At 49.0% G+C, this 19,935-nt stretch overlaps 1 protein-coding gene across 12 annotated transcripts in view; it reads left to right on the top strand.

Annotated features, from left to right (window-relative positions):
- Ulk4 (unc-51 like kinase 4) overlaps window positions 1-19,935 on the top strand; it is a 379,759-nt gene that overhangs the window by 127,609 nt on the left and 232,215 nt on the right. For all 12 annotated transcript variants that reach the window (XR_015451092.1, XR_015451093.1, XR_015451090.1 and 9 more), the window contains 4 exons: window positions 1,159-1,210; window positions 1,310-1,404; window positions 16,916-16,967; window positions 17,063-17,210. Coding sequence is in view for 7 of the 12 variants with exons in the window: in XM_004835115.3 (XP_004835172.1) it covers window positions 1,159-1,210; window positions 1,310-1,404; window positions 16,916-16,967; window positions 17,063-17,210 (347 nt within the window). In the remaining 5 variants the exon portion in view is untranslated. The remainder of the gene's footprint in view (window positions 1-1,158; window positions 1,211-1,309; window positions 1,405-16,915; window positions 16,968-17,062; window positions 17,211-19,935) is intronic.

The following is a 19,935-nucleotide window of genomic DNA, read 5'->3' on the forward strand; positions in this document are numbered from 1 at the left end:
TTCCATCATGATTGACTTGGTCCTGTGGCATCCTATTGTGCTTCTCTTCTCTTTTTATGACCGACTGCCTTTCCCTAAGTAAAGCTCAGTTTAGTTTTTAATTTATTTTACCTTTGATGCTAAAGGTAGAAGTGAAAGCAGATCATTGTGGCATCTTAACTGTAGTTTCTGTTCATGAATTCATCTTTTTGTTTAGTTTGTGGCTCGTGAATCATGTCATGCCTTCCCACTGTGTGCAGTGGTCACAATACATACGGCTGATAGACTGAGGAAGGTGTCCAAAATGAGAAGCGGGGACCATTGTCGTACGGTGTCTCCAGTCTTACTCTTATAACAAATGCAACTGAGACTTTCCAAATGCTGTAGAGGTATCTGATTAAAATGAAGTTCTCTTGTAATTGTGTAGTCAGGATGGTTGCCACCCACAGGGGAGAAGATGATCTTCCGGGAGCCTCCTGCTAGGGACCGTGATGTTAATTTTGGTTTCAGGGTCACCTGGCATTTAATTTGCTATTTGTTGAATATAAAATATATGTACAGTTTGATGAGCCAAGGGCAGAGATTGTCTGCACCTTAGAAAAGTGGCAGTGGCCCTGTCGAGCTCCTGTCCACAGAGCTCCATTCTGTCCCAGGTGTTCCACAGGGGCTTGAAGCCCCGTCTCCAGGGCTGAGCTGCTGTACAGCACTGGCATCCCGCACAGGGGCACAGGCCAGGGTGGGGGTGTGTGTGTGCCGGAGCCACTGAGACCGCTGGGAAGCTGAGCTGGCCGGAGACCACTGCCTGTGGCCTGGCTGCCGTCTGTCCTGTCCTCAGCAGTGGCAGAGGCAGAGGCAGGACCCTCCTCTGGGATGTGCCCGTCCTGAGTGAGTGTCTCTCCCAGCCTCCCAAGTCTGAGCCTCCATTGACTGTGTGCCAGCATCAGCCCATGGTGGGTGGCGATTTGCATATTTACCAACTGGGGTTTGTTATTCATAGTCTTGAATAGAATCCTGTTTGAAAGCTGAGCTGTTATTTATGATATATGCAGAAGATCTCATTTTTTCACAACTTACTTCATAAGAACGACAGGAGCAGTTTTGTGTAACACATTGACTACCTAAGTTTTATTTCAGACTGATTTTGAAAGGTCTGTTGAGTGAGAATTTTATTTTTTTCAGAGTCATATCAGGTCAATAGACTCAGGAGAAAGCAACATAGAAGGAGCTGTGGGTGAGTAGACCTCAGGGCTGTCCAGGCCTGTGCGTGATACTTCGGGATTGTGCTTCAGAAAGCACACAGACCCGAGAGCAACAGTCGCTGTGTCCCTAGGATCGGCAGCATCAGAAGAATTCATCAAGATCACGCTGTCAGCCTTCGAAGCCATCATACAGTACCCCGTGCTGCTGGAAGGCCACCTCGATACGGTCAGTTCTGCAGCTTTTGGGGATCCCCCCTTGGCCTTCTTGGCGATTGTGATCTCACGAGACCCTCGAGACATGTGGTCCTTGAGGGCTGGATGCGTCCAGATGGCAGAACGGACCTGGGGGACCTGTGTCCCCGTCTGCGACGCTGCCGAGACTTTTCCTTGCCTGTGATTCTCTGCCTCTCCTGGCCCCGCCAGCGTGCAGACCTCAGTGCTTCGGCGCTGTGGGCGTTGGCGCAGAGGTATCTTCTCTGAGGCACAGTGTGCTCCGGAGCTGGGCCGCCACTGCCGCTTTCCTTCATGTGCTGACCTGTGCCCCTGCCCGGGAGCGGGCTTCAGAGGAGTAGGGCAGCAGCTTCCTCTGCGGCTGGGCAGAAGGCACCTTCCGAGGCAGTATTCACTTTGCCCACGGAGCTTTGCTCTTGGTCCTGCTCATCTGTTCTCACTCTTTCAGGTGGTCCTCGCTGATTTCTGACCGCATGCTCTTTGTCAGCCTTCGTTAACTTGGTGCTTTAGCACCAACCTCCAGGTCTGATAGAGTCCTTGATTCCTGAGGGACGTCTTTGCCCAGTGTGAAGTTCCAGGTTGCAGGTGTTCTTGCCAGCTGTGCTTGGCATTGTGCCGATGCCACTCCTGTAGGTTTGTTCCTTCTCTCCTTTACTCCCTCTTGTGTTCTGAGTTAGTTTTCCCTCTGAAGGTGATTTCTCTTTTTATCCCTCAGTGCATTCTAAAACTTGTTTCTTGGTTGGAGGTATCTTTAGAGTTCTGCAGACTCACTGTGATGGTGAAATTGCACTCAGAGGCAGGCAGACCAAGGAAGAAACCAGCACTCAGAGAATGGAAGGGAAGGCAGGTTTATTCCCTAGTGGGTCCAGCGGAAGTCACTTTCCAGAGTCTGAGCCCCAATTCTCCATTTGTTCTCACATTTATCTGTTCTTCAGCCGGGGCGGGGAGCAAGCAGAATTTTACAGAAGCAGAACTTAGCACGGAGCAGGGAGGTGGAGGTAGTGTTGCTCTTACAGTTTATCTGTAAGACACAGGGAGGTGGGCAGCTGTGTCTCTGCACTTCATCTTCCGGGCACAGCAACCTTCATGGGCCTAGCGGGAGGCCAAGCCTAGGACTGTCAGCCTTGAGACCGTCAGTCTCTGTCTAGCTTTGAGACTGTTGGTCTCTGCTTTGAGCTTTGTTCCTTTCCATTTCAGTGGAACTGAATGTGGCTGTCTCTTTTACTTACTCGTTTAGGGTTCTCTCTGCCTGTGGACTCTGGGCTGTCCCTTCTCATTGGTCTGTGAATTTCTCTGCCATTATCACTGTCTACTTGAACTCACATGGACATCGAGCCTTCTCACTGCTTTCTAAACTTGCTGTCTTTGTCTGTCTTTCATTGTTATGTTCTGAGTGATTTCATTTGTCCTGTTTCTGTCTTCTGTGTCCATTCTGCTGCCCAATGCGGCCACTCAGTGTTTGATTTGGTTATTTTTCATTTGTAGTTCTTCCATTTCTAGAAATTCTGTTTTTTCTTCAAATCCATATTGCTATTTAATAGTTTGCTGCTCCACCATGTGTTTTATTCATTCCATTTGCTGGGTGTGGCCAGCCCACAGCAGGTTTGGGAATTCCAGAGTGCGAAGTCAGTGCCGAGTACACCTCTTGTTCCAGGTGCCATCCCTGGCATTCCCTGAGATGGAGTCTGGAGTTGCTTCCCCTGGGAAGGCTCCTGGCTCCCCAAGGACATCTGTAGCCTGCGTACACACCCCTGAGAACACAGGTCTGCCACCAGTCTCCTGGGCATGCTTCTTGGCAGGGGTGTGAATGAGCGTGCAGGCACTGTGTGTGCACCTGGTTGTGCAGAATCCGAGGGTGCGTCCCCTGCGCAGGTGTGGGCTCAGCGTGGGAGGCTTGTGGGCTCCCCTGCTCCAGGCAGCTGGCCGAGGCCCCTGGGGCCCCGCGCACCCTGTGGGTCAGCACGGGAACCCTCCATCCCTTGCTGCCTGGGGCTTTCCTCCAGAGTTGGCCTGAAAGGTCCCCCACTGTATCTTCAGACCTTACTTAATTGTCAGGTTTTGGTTTTCTACATTTCATCGGCATTTTCCTTTGTTTTCAGTAAGTGTTAATCCCTTAGCTGCACCCTGACTAGATACCTGTTTCATAGTCCCTTTCCTAGCAGTGAATCCCATGTACTCAGTGGACATAGAGCTTGCTGGGATGTTGCTTACTGATTGTTTTGCCTAATGAACAGTAACCTCATGACAAACATGTTCAGATCCAGGGCTTATAAATATCTGTCTTGCATTTAACTGAACTTTAATTAATTTATTTTCTAGTTGAAATGTAAGCACACTAATTATTGAAACCACAGCCTCTATTATGATGGAAAAGGAATTGCTGAAACTTAACTGCTTCATGAAAATATTTTTTAATGCCATAACTCATGGGAAATCTTCTAATTACCCCTTCTTGAGCATGACCGGAAAGTGGAGGGGGAAGAGCTCCACCCTGCGGAGCCTCGTGGGGCTTGGAATTTTAGCAGATACTGAGTTCAGGGCTCTCTGTCAATACTTTATTACATGGAAGTGGCTAAGCACATTTAACTCACACTGAGCACAAACACTTAAGTTTCTAGACCATTTAGCACCTTGGAATTGAGAGCCATCAGTGTGGCTACAGAGCAGTCAGAGACCCACAGTGATGGTCTCTACAGAGAACTGGTTCTCACAGTGGTCTCAAAAATATTAATAGCAAAGGGATGCATAGAGGAGATTCCTTTTTTTTTTAGAAAACTCTGGCAGTAATATACTTTGCTAAAATGCATTTCTATTTATTTCACTTTTAAACAGATAAACCTTAATGATGAAGAAAAATGAAAAGCCTCCCCTTTTGTAAATTTTGAACTGAAGACTGCATGTTCATATTATTTAATTTAAGCCAAATGTGTGAGTTAGTCTGAGTATTGGTAAGGCTCTCAGAAACTGCTGGTGGGAGTGCGGATTGCTACAACCACCCGGACACTATGGGGCAGAGTGGAATTTGTCTGCACACTAGGAGCCTATAACTCAGCAGCTGACTCCCATACACAGTCAGGAGCAGTGTGAACTCATGTTCCCTGAAACGCACCTGCAAGAATGCTCATCACCCCACCCGAGCACTGTGCACGGGCCCTGAACGGGTCAGCTGCCCACGGTGATGAAGGTGCGGTGCAGTGGTAGCACAGAGTGGAGATGGCAGTGGAAGTGGTGACGGGAGGCCCGCTGGGCAGCACGCGGAGCCGGGTCACAGACACAGCTCAGGAGCAGGCAGAGCCAGTCCGAGAGCAGGCAGGGCGGTGGTGACCCATGCGCGGCCACTGGCAGCGGGGCCACCAGGCCCCCACTGGATGCAGGGACTCGAGTGTGGCTGGGACAGAGTGAGCTGTGTGCTGGAGTGCACAGCAGGACCGAGCACCTCACACTGAATGTACATGTGTGCATACTCGGCACATGTGTGAGCACTGCCCACCCCACTCCCGCCAGCTGTTCTGCAGTTGCAAACGTGGCTGGCAGGAGTAAGCAGCTCTCTTCGGTACTGAGTCATACTCAGGATTAGCTTCTCACTGCCCTTGTGGACTCTTGCCACACAATGAGTAGAGGAAAACCACGTGGAGCTGGGCGTGGTGGCGTGCACATGTAATCCCAGCACTCGGGGAGGCAAAGGCAGGAGAACCACAAGTTTGAGCTCAGCCTGGGTGATTTAGCGAGACCTTGTCCCAAAATAAAAAATGTTTAAAAGGCTGGGGATGTAGCTGAAGGTGAAGGCCCTGGGTTCAGTCTCTGGTACCACAAAACAAAACAGAAACCCCCAGATTTGTGATCTTACAGTTCTTGAGCTCAGAAGCTGGAACTGGGTCTCCGGAACGACAGTCATGGTGTCTGAGTGGCTGTTCTTTCTGGAAGCTTTAGCGCAAGGATCTGTTCTGTTCTCCTTCTGAGGCCCAGGCCCCTCGGTTGCTGCCCACTCTCCCTCCAGGAAGCACCTTAGGCCTCCTGGGCACTGCTGCCTTCTCAGCCTCCCCTCGCCCTGGTATAGGTGTTCTTGTCATTAGGGTAACGTGGCCTCATCTTCCTTCTTGGGACCCTTGATTCCGTCTGAGAAGCCCCCGTCCCCTGTGGAGCAGCAGTGTGTTGCAGTGTTCTGACAGCTGCAGGGCATTGCCCTGTCTCTCACAATTCTTGTTCTTGTCCGTGGCTTCAGTGTTGTTTCCTTACTTTAGTGCTCATGTTCACTGGGCCTGCCAGTGCCAGCCCTTTTGAGTTGGCACCTGTGTCCTTGTGCCAGCCCCTGTCAGACGTTGAGTGCTTCTCCTTTTCTGGCTGTTGGGCCCTGGCCCTGGGCTTTGCCATTTCTTTGGGGACCCTGTTTGCTGTAGTGGGGAACAGCATTAGACAAAGGTCAGGATGTGTCCTGGAGCTCGTGGCTTCCAGATCCCTCTGGGCAGCAGTGCTAGGAGGTGGTGTGTGCATGTGAGTGTGCACGTGTGTGTGCATACATGCGCGTGCACGCATATGGCCATGGTGGAAAATGTCCCCAGTTCAGCATGTGGCGGTGTTAGAAGTGAAGCTGCAGGAGGAGTTCAGGTCACGGGTGGGTGTGTGGCATTTGGTCGGCCTTTCCTCTCTTCCAGCGCTCACGGGTGCACGGGAAGGCAGCATCTGGGAAGCAGCCGCCTTCACTCTACGTTGCTGGGGTGACCAGGACTCCCCTGCAGAGCCGTGAGCAGTACATCCTGTTGTTCATAAACTGCCCCATCTCACCGCCTGGGCTGTGAGCCCTGGGTTCGGTCCCTGGCACACCCTCCCCACAAGGGCACAGTGTGCCCGGCCTAAGGCCCCATGTTACACTGCCAGAGTGGACCGTGCCATTCACATGTGCACACACACACACGTACATGATCCAGCCTTACATGCTCGTGGATTTCCTCACGCACCTGTGTATTCGTGGACAGAGCCTTGGAGCTCCGAGTTCCCAGCGATGTCGTCACTTCCGGCGGCCTCTCCTGTGGTGTCCGCGGCAGCACGTTTTCTCACTGCGCGACCCTTCACACATCTGACGTTACAGAACTGCTGTGTGCAGACCAGTTCTGGACAGACCCGAGGAAGCCAGGGCGTTTGTAGAATGCCTGAATGGCCACGCAGGGAGGTCACCGCACGGAGCTCAGGGAGCCAGCTCAGCCCAGGCGGAGCATTCCAGTACATCTGTCACACCTCTTTCGGTCTGCCTTGAGTTTTAGGCTCACTCTCCCCTTCCTTTTCTTGTTGATTTTAATTTTTTAAAAAAATATGTAGAATATTAACCTGGGTCAGCTGAGGGGAGTCAGGTGCGGCAACTTCCAAATGGAGAGTAAGAAACTCAGTGGAGTAAAGTCTACAGGTGTCACCAGGGAGATAAACCCAATAAAGAAAACACATGTGTATGAAAACACCAGCAGAAAACACGCTGTCACTGAAAATAGTTAATGGTGAGGAATGCACTTTTCTCTAAGCTTGTTGAAAAGAAGAAAATTCAAATTGGTTTGGTGGTCATTTGTAGCTGAAGGCTGCGGAACATCTACTATCTTATTTTCCACATTTCACAACGTGGAAAATGCTGAATTATAAATAAAGTATCATCTTGCTCATTGACAGCTTAGGAACAAATCCAGTAAGGGCAAGGGATTCCAGTGTTGTTGACATATTTCAGATGCTGCGTTCGAGCTGTCCTCAGAGCCCCTAACTCACAGTTACTCCTTTTATTTAGGACATGCCAAGGGGACTAATGACATGTGCACACACACCCCTGCATGCACACACACACTAACATTTTCTTAAAAAGGGGGCCACCCCTAGTTTTTGAACAGAAAATTTAAAAACTTCCAGATTTAGGAATTTCAGAGAGTCAGTAGATCTCTGGCCTTAGACTCCATGGACTTCAGCAAACCTGCATGTCTAGCATAACATTGAAACTCCTCGGATGACTCCTTCTACGTGTGGTGACCCCACAGCCAAAATGAGTAGTGAGTGTGGAACTCCAGGGCGGAGAGAAGTCGCTGGTACAGAAGAACATGACTGGGATCGTAGTAGTACTTATTTGCCGTTGCGTTTCACCTGCCACATGGTAAATGTTTAATGAATTCCATGTGGTATTATTTCACCCGTTTTGGCTATGCAGATTAATGGGGTTCATCTTGGAAGACCTGTATATGCATATAACAGGCTTTAAGCGCCCCCCCAGTTCGTGCTCTCTGGGGAGGGTCTCAGTGTGCACATTTCAGTCACACCCAAGCCCCCATTACCCTCCCTTCCCTCCATCCCTTCCTCTTGTCCAAGAGTAGTTCCCTTCCACGTTCTTGTCATCTTTCTTAGACTCCGTGTATTAGGGAGAACAGATGATACTTGTCTTTTGATGTCTGGCTTATTTTGCTCAACATGATGATCTCCAGATCCTTCCCGTTCTCTAGATGACAAAACTTCAGTCTTTATGGCTGAGTAGTACTCCACTGTGTGTGTGTGTTTTCCGTGTCCACCCATCTGCTCATGGGCACCAGGCTGTTTTCCATACCATGGCTGTTGTGAATTGTTGCACCGTAAATCTGGGCACACAGGTGTCCCTGTGGGCCGCGGATTCTAATTGCTTCAGGTGTATAACAGAGGGTGTAGCTGGATCAGACGGTAGCTCTGTAGTTGTTTGAGGACCCTCCCTCCTGATTTCCATAGAGTCTGGACTAATTCACATCCGCACCAGCAGTGCAGAAGGATTCCTTTCCCACCCCCTCGCCAGCATCTGCTGTGCGTGTGTTCTTGGTGGTAGCCCCTCTTGCCTGGGCTGGGCTGGAGTCTCAGTGTGGCTTTGATCCCGTGTCCCTGTGGGTAAGGTGTGGCCAGATCTTCACTTACTGCAGGGGCGTCTGTTATAATGGTGTGCACATGTCCGGAAGGGCTGAACACTGGTGAATCGTGGGGTGTGCACGGGCATGATCTGCAGTGCAGGCTCTTCCTTGTGACGGGCAAGGCCACACTGTCGGAAGGTGTGGGACAGTGTTGTGTCACAGTCAGACTCATCACGGTTACCTCTCTGTGACTTGTGTGCTTTAACAGAGTTTTGGGGTCTTGTCTAACCCCTTTTGGTCTTCATTGTCATGCAGTAGGCTTGCTGCTTGGAGTTGGCTTGTCATAAAGCACATTTTAATTGTGAATCAGACTCATTTGTTATTTTTAAATCAAGAAACTTCTGCAATATGCTGAATCAATAATTAGAGTATCAGCTCATGTTTTGTGTTAGGTTGATGCTGGGTTTGAGCTTTCTCAGGCCTTTAGGGGAGCTTAGCTGTAACGTTAGATAAAAATCAGAAGGGAAAAAGTAACTACTGTTGAAAAGTGTATCTGGTAGAGAGGACCCCCAGCCTCCAGGAGAAAGTTATGGGCACTATTGAGTGGGGCCTCCCCGGTGCACACTGCGCTCCTCGTTGGGAAGGTGGCTGGGGACATGTTGGAACCATCAGGCCAGTGGCCTAGACTGGGCTGCGTGGGTAGGTGGGAGTGGGGACCGGCCCAGGCGTGGGTGGGGAAGGGGTAAAATCTGTCTCCACCGGAAATGAGGAGCCCCTGGGGGAGGGGAGAGCAGCTAGGAGGAAAGGGCAGGAACAGGCTCGGGGCTGGACGCCGGTGTCAGGCCGCCGGGCCAGAGCCAGAGCCAGAGCCAGGGCCAGTGGAAGAAATCAGGGCGAAAGTTAAATTCTTTGGCAGGTGATTAAAAGTGATTCAAAACCGTGATAGGTAACATTCAGTTTTGAATTACTGGCATTGCTGTTGTGGAATCTCCGTCACCCCAGACTCCCTGGAAGTTCTGGGGTACAGTCCCAGAGCGTGTGGGAATCTAAAGGTAGTCCTTAAAAGGGACTGGTGTCTGGGTCTGATTGCTGGGTGGAGGTCAGCCTGGACCGCCCGCCTGAGAAGAAACCAGAAGCCAGCGATTTGTGCGATGCGATGCGGGGGTCAGCAAACAGGCGAATGAGGCGAGGGAAGGAAGCTGCAGGAGGGGCGGGCGGAGGCGACCTGTGTGGCCCAGGAGGGCCCGGGCCTCCTGTGTGGGTGGGAAGGTGGCGGCCTCCATGGGGTGCCTGTGGAGGCCAAGCCGGAGGTCAAGAGGAGGCGGGTAGTGGGGAGCTGCAGCACGGGAGATGGAGAGCGAGTGAGGGAGTAACCTCGCCTGGCGGGACACCGTTCGCCTCTGCGCTCCGGGAGCCTGGGCGCTGGCTGTGTCCGGAGGCCGGCGGAGGATTTTGTTTACAGCTCGGACATGGCGGCTTCAGCCGCTAACTAGGGTACAAGCCAATTAGGCTTTGTTTTAAGTTGGCCCTCAGTAGAGCAAATGCGTCTTAGAGATCTCAGAAACGTTTCTTACACCTCGTTCATTCTAAAGGGTGGATTGGTATGGACGGTCATAGCAGTGCCCCAGGAAAACTTTCCGACTATTGGGTTTGCTCCTACGTTAATCACTCTTCGTGCAGAAGTAGAACTCTGAGACCCAGGGGCTTCTGATAAAAAGGGTCTGTTGGCGTCTCAGGGGCCAGGTCCTGGGTGCCGGAGCAGTGACAGATGCCCACGGCCCATAGCAGGTGGACGTGGAGAAGGAAAGCACATCCTGCACCCGCCCCAGCAAGAGGCCTGGCTCAGAGAAGCAAGGAGAGCGGGACAGGAGGGCAGGCCCCAGGGAGAAGCGGTGTTGCTCCCATAGCGGGGGTGCGCTCCCTAACGGTTTTCACCCAGGCCGGGTGCTGCCGCCTCGTGGTTGCCTGTGATGGAATTCCAGCCAAAGATTCAGCATAAAAGTGTCCTTGTTACCTTCCTGTCTCTTCCTCCTCTCGCCCTCTGGCCTGTGTTGCTACATCTCGGACATCCTGGGCCTTCCTTCCTCAGTGCCCCTTGTGTGAGCTATCCTTGGAGGGAAGCGCTTGAGTTTGGGCCACAGTGCCGAAGGTCAGTGGGGGCTGGGGCTGAGATCAGTGGATTTATTTTCCAGTGCCGAGCCAAAGAGCTGTGGGATCCCGGGTGTGCTGGCTGCAACCTCTGCCCCTGGAGCCGTGCCGGTGCCAAGGCCCCTCGGGGCGTGCCCTCCGGGGTGGCTGGTGAGCCTCTCAAAGACCCTAATCCTAAGTTCAGGGTTTGAGGTCTTTATCTCAGCGACCCCTTTGTTGGAAAGTTTATGCCCCTCGTGGGACTGTCAGTCTTTTTTCAGGACACGTGGGTTGGCTGGGGATACTGTGTGGTGCTCCGTCCTGGGGCCCTGGGCTGGGAGGGCCCGGGGAGCCGGCAAGCCCAGCAGAGCGGTTTTCCTGGCGCCGCTCACGATCTGTGCCTGGTTTGGAGCCTGCGAGCTCCCCGCTGCCTGGTTCCGACCAGACCTCAGGGAGTTGAACCTGCCACTGGGAAGCCTCTGGCAGCGTGGTGAGGTCTTGGACTCATTTTCAGAGCGATACTTTAAAAAATAACAACTTACGTATTATAATATATCCTATATAATATGTTGCATACTTCACAATTGCTCAGATTTTGTTTTTAAATGCATAAAATAAATAGAGCACATAGACTTATATGGGAAATTATTTGTATTGAGGTCTAGTTGATTTTGTTTTAAGAACAAACCTGCTTGGGCCTGGTGCTGCACCGTGGCTGCCAGGCCCCACTTAGCACGTTTCCAGGTGTGCCTTCCTGTCCCTCACCCTGAGTAGCTCTTAGGTTTTGTGAGTGGTGATGATAAAAGCCCCTCACACGCTGCATGGTCAGCTCACCTGAGCAGTGTGTGTTCATGTGCCTGTGTGTGTGTATAACCACTGTACAGTCAGCTCATCTGAACGTGTGTGTGTAGCTAGTGTGGGCTTACATACAATTCATGTTATGTAGATATTAGAATATTTCAGTTATATACAGTCCCCTCCCATATTTTTTTTCTTTTAGAACCAGGATTGAACTCAGGACCTTGTGCTTGCCAGCTGGTGCGGTAACACTGAGCTATATCCCTGGCCCCCTCCCATATTTTCTTGAGAGTAGAGAAAATAATTCCTGAGGTTTTTATAGGCATATATTGAAATATTTTACTTTCCTTCTTGAATTTTATTCATATTTTTTGCCTGAAACTGCTCCAGGAACCAACTTTTTTTGCCCTATACCCTGAAGTAACTAACATTTGAAGATTTATGTTCTTATCTTCTTTTTCACTAGAGTTATTGTATATTTTAGTGTACATTTTCTCTAAAGAGAAATGTCTCCTTTTCCTTAAAAATAATTTTTTTTTTTTTTTTGTACTGAGGATTGAACTCTGGTCCTTGCACTTGCAGGGCAGGTGGCGGCACCACTGAGCTAAATCCCCGGCCCAAAATAATATTATTTTCTTGATCCCTGCAGTTACTGAATAGAACATGAATGAATTGATTAGACAGTTTTCAGTTTTTATATCCTTCATCTAGTTCAGCTTGCTGACTGTAGTTATTTTCATGTGATTCTATTTTTCAGTTAATTTCTCACTGTGTAGCCTTCTTTTGATAAGGTGTAACAACTGTCATTACTCAGCAAACATATGAGTTAGTCTGAATTTCCTTATGCTCTTCATTTATGTACTTAAAATGCATTTCATGTCACATTATAATTCATCCTCCACTTGTTCTTCTGAAAGATTAGTCTCACTTGTAAGGATTGATTTTTATTACCATGGATACTATTTTAATTACCTTGTGTTATTCAAAGAAAAACTGCTAATTTAAACAGTAAATGATACTATAATTAAATAGATTTCTTTTAAAACTTACACATTTTGGACCCAGCAGTTTACATTTAGTATGTATTTAGGATTGCATGCATTGTTTCAGGATACATTGTGTCATGCTGTCTGGATCCTATTGCAAGTTGATTTTTTTCACAAAAGCTGATGATTGTGAGATTTAGCCACTCTAAAATCAGGTCTGAAATGAGTATCTGAAGGTATCACAGGTGGTGTAGAAATGGAATTGCTGGCTGGCTTGTGTAGTGTATGCATTTTCAGCTTTGGCTGGTATTGTGAAATTAATTAAGTCTTTCAACACATTGTACTGATTTATCATAGTAGATGAGTTCCCATTTCCCCACTGTCATGCGGGCACTTAAGATGTTTCTGTTTAATTGTGTGTAAAGTTGAATCTCAGTTGCTCTATTTCCATTTCTCTGATTATTAGCAGGGTGAGTCATTTTCAGACACTTCTTGGCTCTGTGGCTATTCCCTTCTGTGAATGTCCTGTTCGTTTGTTTATTTATTTATTTATTTATGTGCAGGGGATCAAACTCAGGACCTTGTGCTTGCCAGGACAGCGCAGTGCCACTGAACTAAATCCCCAGCCTTCCTGTTCATTTATATGCATGTCTTTGGTTCAGGTTTTGGGCTTGTCTTTTTCTCATTGATTTGTTTTGATGTATCCTGCATACGAATCGTTGTGAGTTACAGGGATTGTAGAGTTCTTCTGAGCTGATGGCTTCTCTCATTTGCTTGTGGGGACTCATGTGATACACATGTTGTGTCATTTGAGTACTGTACTCAAATGTATCAGTGCAGTCGGCCCTCCACACCTGCAAGTTCAGCACACACGGATTCGGTCAGCCACAACTAGAAATGTTAGAAACAAAATTGTGTCTGTACTGCACATGGACAGACTTCTTGCTAGCAGTTACATTGTAGCAAGTATTGTAAGTGGTCTTGGGATGGTTTGAAGCACGTGGAGACTTGCAGAAGCTTTGTACACAAATACTGTCCCCTTTTATATAGGCGACTTAGCAGCCGGGGTTTCAGTGTCCAGGCTGGATGCTGGAGCCCATCCCCCTGGGGTGGTGCGAACACAGCCCCTCTCCGAAAGCCAAGCAGATGGGGCCTGATCTTGGCTTTAGCCTTCAAAACCGTGAGCTGAGCAGACCTCTCATCCGTATGCGGCCCAGCCTCAGGTGTGTTACTGCAACAGAAAACAGATGAAGGTTGTTTCCTTTCAGTTTATATATGTTTTTGATATCATTTTCAAAATCCTTTTCTACTCTACTATGGCAGTTATTCTATATTTTCCTTTAAAGTTTTTCTTCCCACCATTAGATCTTCAAGCTTCTTATAATTTAAAAATATATTCTTTGAATATTTTCAAAAAATTGTACCTGTTTCCTTTAAAGACGAGTTTGTTTTGTGCAGGGGACCATAATATTGATTATGCCCAAGGCAGGCTGTGAGGAGTTAACCTCCCAATTGGCTTGTTTATAGAAGTGAGTCTGGCTGAAGCCTATGTGCCCAGGTCAGAGTAACTCGCATCCAAATTCCATTCCCACAACTAAAACCTTTAGACTAGGACAGTGTTCTAATTACAACCATTTATTTTGTCTATTCTGTTCCTAATTCGAGAATGCTTTGTCTTGTTTTTTATGAGCCTTGTGTACATTAATTTCCATAGAACCTGCACATGGCTCACCTTCACCCCAGTTGATTGCCAATAAAAGTCAGTGGCTGGGACTGGCCAGGGCTGGGTCGGTTGCCCAGCTTTGGTCATCCTGGCGCCCGCTTTCTCTCCTAGTTCTGTTTTCTAGTTTTATTTCTCAGGCCTGTGTGGCAGACTGGGCACGTGGGGATTGGAGCCTACTGCAGGTCCCGGCAGTTTTGCAGTTTTGATGCTCTGGCCCATGCCCATGTGTGCAGCCTTTGCCCCTTGCCCTGCGAGCTCCGGCCAGCTCTGTGCTGTGCCCTCTGGCCATTCGGTGAGTGTGCGTTTGGTAGGGTCGGCCATCTCTCCACATGCTTTGTTGATAAACTTCTGCTATCTTTGACCTTCTGCCTTCCATATGTGCTACAGAATCAAGCCGAGGTCAGGGAAGCATTGGTGGGGCATCCACCGTCGCTGCATCTGAGTGATAGTTAATCTGCAGAGACCTGGCCTCTTTGAGCCTTAGTTGGAGACTGCACTTACCTCATTTATTCATGTCTGTAATGCTTTTCATTTCTGTGTGCAGATTCAAGTTTCTGACCTATAGGTTGTTTTCCTTCTCTTCAAAGAATCTCTTTTAACGTTTGCCATAAGGCAGATATACTGGCAAAAAAAAAAAATTCCTTGTGATTGTATGTATGATAATTTGATTTAGAATTCTGTAGGTGTTTTTGTCTCTCATCACTGCACATTTCGCTCCAACATCATGGACCCAGTGAAATGCACCGAGGGGAATCAGCCCTCGGCTGGTTAAATTTTAGGCTTAGAAAAGCCTAGGATGGGGGCTGTGTCCACTGTCTGTAGTAGCTGCGGGTTCCAGAAGCATCCTTGATTTTGTTTATCCTTTAGTCTTTGGGTTTCCCTAGGAATTCTTTTTCGCTTAAGCCTTTGTCTGAAGCTTTGTAGTAGCATTTCTGCAGGGCACCGCTGACACTGTGGGAGGTGTGGGGCGGGGAGTGATCTCTGGTTTTTGATTGGGTCCCACCGTAGTGAGTATGTGTGCCTGGGGGGACCTTCCCACGTGCTTGTCAGCATCTGCTCCCTGCAGGCAAGGCAGGAAGGCTAAAGGGGACTGGATGTGGGTGTTTCTCTTCCTCTGGGTCAGGAAAGTTCTGGAAAACCCCAGTGGGTTTGGCTGTGTGTGGTAAAATAGCTTCCCCTGAGTCCAGACCTTGGGTAAGAAGGAAAGAAGGCTCGGGGCGTATTTCAGAATGCTTAGTTTTCCTTCTCTGCCAGGAGCTTCAGGGGACTCTTCCCCATCTTCACCTAAGCTTGGTGGGGCTCTCGGAGTGTGAGGCCCTGGAAGTGTGAAGGTCCCCTAAAACCCTGGGGATTTTTTTGTACCAGGGATCGAACCCAGGACCTTGTGCTTGTGAGGCAGGTGGAAGCACCACTGAGCTAAATCCCCAGCCCAGTCCTCGGCATTTTTACCTTGAGGATGCCCTTGCCCAGTCTCCAGTACTCACTCAGCGACCAAATGCTCTCGCACCATGCCTTCCGCCCCCGTGAGTGGTGTCTCTGGATCTGCCTGCTCCGGCTTGGGGATGGCATTGGCCCTGTGGCTTGAGCTGTCTGGTGCATCTCAGAGAAGCTGTTGGCTTTCATTGTTTAGCTCTCTTCTCGTGAGGGCAGTTGTGATGACTTCTGAGCCAGTTTCCTGTTGACCGGTACCGGCCTGATGGAGCCTGTTGAAGGCCATAGTACTGCACATGTTACTTTTGCGTATGTGCACGTGTCTATAATGCTCATGATGTCATAGGTGGCATAAAGCTTTATTGTTGTAAATGCTATATTTTTCCCAATTCTGTTCGTTGTTTTGCTGTAGGTACATAGGAAACTAGATATTGTGTAGTCATTTTCTGTCTGCCAATTTTCCATTTTCTGATCATATTTATTTTTCAGACCTTCAGATGGACACTTAATATCACTTATTTTAGTCCCACTACCTCCTTCAGGTATATTGTTAGCATCTTAAAGATAGGTGTGGATCACGTGGACAGGGGTTGATGGTAGGATGCGATGCCTTTCTTTCCTTCGTGTCGTCTTGCTGCTGTCATACTTGGAATTTTAAAGTTCTCAGAATACTCTGGTGGAGTGTGATAGCTGAGCTTCGAGTGATGAGACATCCCTTAGTAGGAGAGGGGAACAAAACAGCCCTGCTTCTTCGAGTCCTTGTACAGCTATCTAGCTGTAACTGCATATGAACTTGTCCTGTGCCATGGAGATGGGACAGCTGGACAAGGCTGGGGCACCAGGCACACACGGAGCTTTCTCTGTGCACCACCCCTCCTGCCCTTGTCACTGAGGGAGCAAGTGCACAGGAACAGAAGCAGTGCACAGTGCCTCGTGGCACTTTTGTTCATGCCCAGAGCACACTTTGTCCCCTCCCACCACCGCTGACTGCCCCCACAGTCCCTTGACAGTAGGTGTTTCAGTTAGATTATGCTAGTGATTTATCCTTTCTTCATGGATATTTTGGAAGAAAGGAACTTGTTATTTGGGGTTCAGTTTCAAACACTATTTGAGTGTGGTCTGTCTGATATAACTGGCTTATCATGGGAATGGTTTGTATGATGTATTTATATCTTTTGAGTCTGTTTCTATAAATAACTTGTCAGTTGTTTGATGTATTTGATAAAACGGATTACTGTTTAATTTTGTCTAACATTTTGATCATTGCTCAGCCTAAACATAAGTGATAACCGGTTTATACATATTAATTTGACGGTTTAATGCCAATCTACGGTAACCAGTTTGGCATTGCCTAGTAAATTTCCTCCCCTAAGCACTGAAAGTTTTAAGAAATTGCTCTTTTGATTTTCATAATGTCATTTTGACCTGAGGACTTTTTCAGAATAAAATGAGCTTGATGCTTATTCAGTGTCATGAATAGTTTGATCCTGGATGAAGTTATCTGCTGACCCCCACCTTTGATTAGGGATCCTGTCCTGAGAAAGTGCGGGTGGGGCTCGTGGGTTTGGCGTGAAGAGATCTGAGCCGAGCCTCTGGCCTTTCTTTCAGGTCCTGGAGTACATCCTGCCACCCCTGGTCTCCCTGGTTCAGAGCCAGAACGGTAAGTGTGGCCGCGGTGGGCAGCGTCTTTCTGCTTCCCCTGGCCGGCCGGCTCTGCGCGGAGTCACAGCCTGGCCTCGCTTCCTTCTCTTCCAGTGGAGTGGAGGCTCTTCAGCCTGCGGCTGCTCTCGGAAACCGCGTGCCTGCTGGTGGACCTGGCGGCTGGGGATGGCGAGGAGGAGGAGGCCGCCGGCGGCTGTGAGCACAGCCTTGTGGCGCTGGTGCGCGATGTCCTGCTGCCGCAGTGAGTGCGCCGGGAGGCCTCAGTCCCCTTGTCCATCCGTGGTGCCCCGCGCCTTGTGCGTGCAGTCAGAGCGCGGAGACCGAGGCCCGGTATGGGCCGCGGCTGTGGCCTTGCAGCGGTTTGCGCCAGCATAGGGCTCCAGTGGGGTGGGCTTAGCGTGTGAGGTCAGTGTGGCGACTGCGGGGCAGGGTGCTGCGATGCTCCTGGCCCTGCGCCTCCCTTTCCCCAAACCCTTCGGTTAGGTTACGGCGGGCTTGTGTTTGGGGGATGAGCGGGAGGTGGAGCAGGTCGGGAGTACTGGCTGACTGCGGTGGAGTATTTCTCCTTTGTACTCCGTGGCTCACGTGGCAAACAGCAGGATGACCTCAGAGAGCACCCAGTGGAAATGCGGAAGCCCCCCAAGGCACCCCAGAGCCGAGGGCCACGGATCCTCTGGTCAGTTATCCTTGCGCCCCTATGTCGCCGCCAGAGGAGGGCGTTGCGGAAGTGCTTCCGGGTGGCGCGTTCTGCCCAGGGCTCATGCCTGTCGCTGCTCCTTCAGGCCTGGGCTGCAGTGTGCATCCTCTGCAGGTTTTCGGGAGCGGCTGCGTTGCGTGTGCTGCCCTCTCTTCGCCTCCTCGGGATCTGGTCTCAGTTTAAAGAGTTAACGATCACAGTACGGGAACCAGGTGCAGCTGCATTCTGATTTTGGCCCGTGTTAAGAGTTTGAATGACGGAACATAAACTTGGGTCCACATTAAAACGCCACACAAATGACCACGCCTCCTGTGGCAGCGAGTGCCTGCCCCGGAGCGGGCAGATGGACGGGCCACCTCTTCTTTCCCCTTTCCTCCCTGCTCTTCCTCAGTCAGGTTCTGGGAGATCCCTGCTATAGGTGTGAGTAGCAAGGATACTTCTGATACTCAAAGGGTGAAAATGATTATCTATATGGAAAGAAATTTAAGCTTTGTCATGTGGGACTTTCCTAGTGACAGACTATCATATTTTCAGTTGTGTTTGTTTTATATGAGTGTGTGTAGGCTTTGTACTTCTGTTGGTTAAATAAAAGATAACAGCTTTTCTAGTGGGATTAATAATTTCAGTGCCACTGTACACTTCTAGAACTATTCATGTATAATCATTGCATCTTTCTAATAAGAAAGTACCTAAAACTGCAGTTTTTGCATAAAATGTGAATTTTGAAAGATGTGCTTTGGGCATCTTCCATCGAGAAACTTGGGGAGAAGCATTTTTGAGACCTGAGACATTTCCCTTACATCAGGGGTAGGATTTACTCCAGCAGGGCTTCACAGTTCAGCAGTAGCTTGTTAACATCTCTGTCAGTCTGAACTGAAATACCTTCATATCAGAAGTCTGCTCAGTTTTGGAACAGTTTGTAAAATAAAATGTGTTAACTCTAACTCACTTCTCCTGTGTTATTCATTTAAGTCGAAATAAAAAATACATATTTCCATTAATGTACATGATTAACTTTTCCAGAGATAAAGAATTAAAGAAGAAACTACAGATATAAACCACATGATGACTTAAGGTCACAAATAATGTAGATGAGCTCAGGTTTTTATTCGATGACTTAAAATGCACCTCCTGTCATAGTGTGGGTGCAGAGAGAGAGGTCCTCAAAGCTCAAGATGGGCTCCGAGGTGACGCTCAGGTCCCGGCTCTCTCTGCGGTTCAGGCTCTGAACCTGTGTTTCCACTTCTGCAGCCCAAGGGCAATGTTTCTGCTTCAGAGGAGGCTGGGGACCATGCAGAGCCTTCTCGGGAAGCACTTGGCACACCGCGCGTGGGACGTAGCTCCCTCTTCACAGATGTTCGGCACCACTTGTGTTCCTATTAGGCTCACTATTGCCATCTCTCCATTAACCTTGCAGTGGAGATTGTAATAGTACAGTAATAGTAATAGCACATACTTCATAGACATGAAGTGGTCGTTAAAACAGATAATGTTTATTCTGCCTGCCTGGCATATACAGTGAGGACTGGATAATATTATGTAAACATTTTTGTAAGTGAAATATCTGTATGCTTTTGTTTAACTTTCTTGACTCTGGAAAATTGCAACCTTGGCAAAAAGTTTGGTCTTTGAAGATGAATCATTGTAATTATAAGTTTATAAGTGCTAACAATGGAAAAATTCATGTTCTCCATTGGGTATACAAATATAATAGCTTAAAAATTATTACATTTCTGAAACCTATAGTACCCTCTTAGAATCCACTTAGCTTGGCAGGTGACAGGTTGATGTTGATACTTTTAATTTTCTTAGAATGTTTATCTTCCTTTGACCTGTTTTTAGACGACAGGGCGACAGCCTTTTCAGGCCCACGTGGGGCAGGCGCTCTAGAATTCACGCAAAGCTGTCTGTGCGTCAACGTTATTTTATTCGCAAACAAAAATACCCAGTTCCAGCCAACTCAGAAATCTGTTTCCTCTCACGATGGAGAAGCCAAGGCTCGTGCTGGCACGGGCAGAGCAGGGCTCACGACTGCCACCCTCTGTGCCGCCCTTGGCATCTCCTCCCTGCAGCACCCAGGGGTCTGTCCTCTGAGGGCCCCTTCAGGCAGCAGCCCCTGGGTGGCCAAGTCCGGAGAGAGGCTGAGTGTCTTCTGCAGCAGTCCCGGCAGGTTCTCAGGAGGACAGCGACTGAATCCTGCCATCACCTCATGGTTCCCACTTGCTGTGCTCAGTCAGCGCTCAGGGCGACCGCAGCCACAGCTGAAGAA

The sequence above is a fragment of the Heterocephalus glaber genome, unplaced genomic scaffold (assembly GCF_053883595.1).
Source record: "Heterocephalus glaber isolate CG9 unplaced genomic scaffold, H.glaber_assembly_v1.0 deba00001175, whole genome shotgun sequence".
Classification (NCBI taxonomy): Eukaryota; Metazoa; Chordata; class Mammalia; order Rodentia; family Bathyergidae; genus Heterocephalus; species Heterocephalus glaber.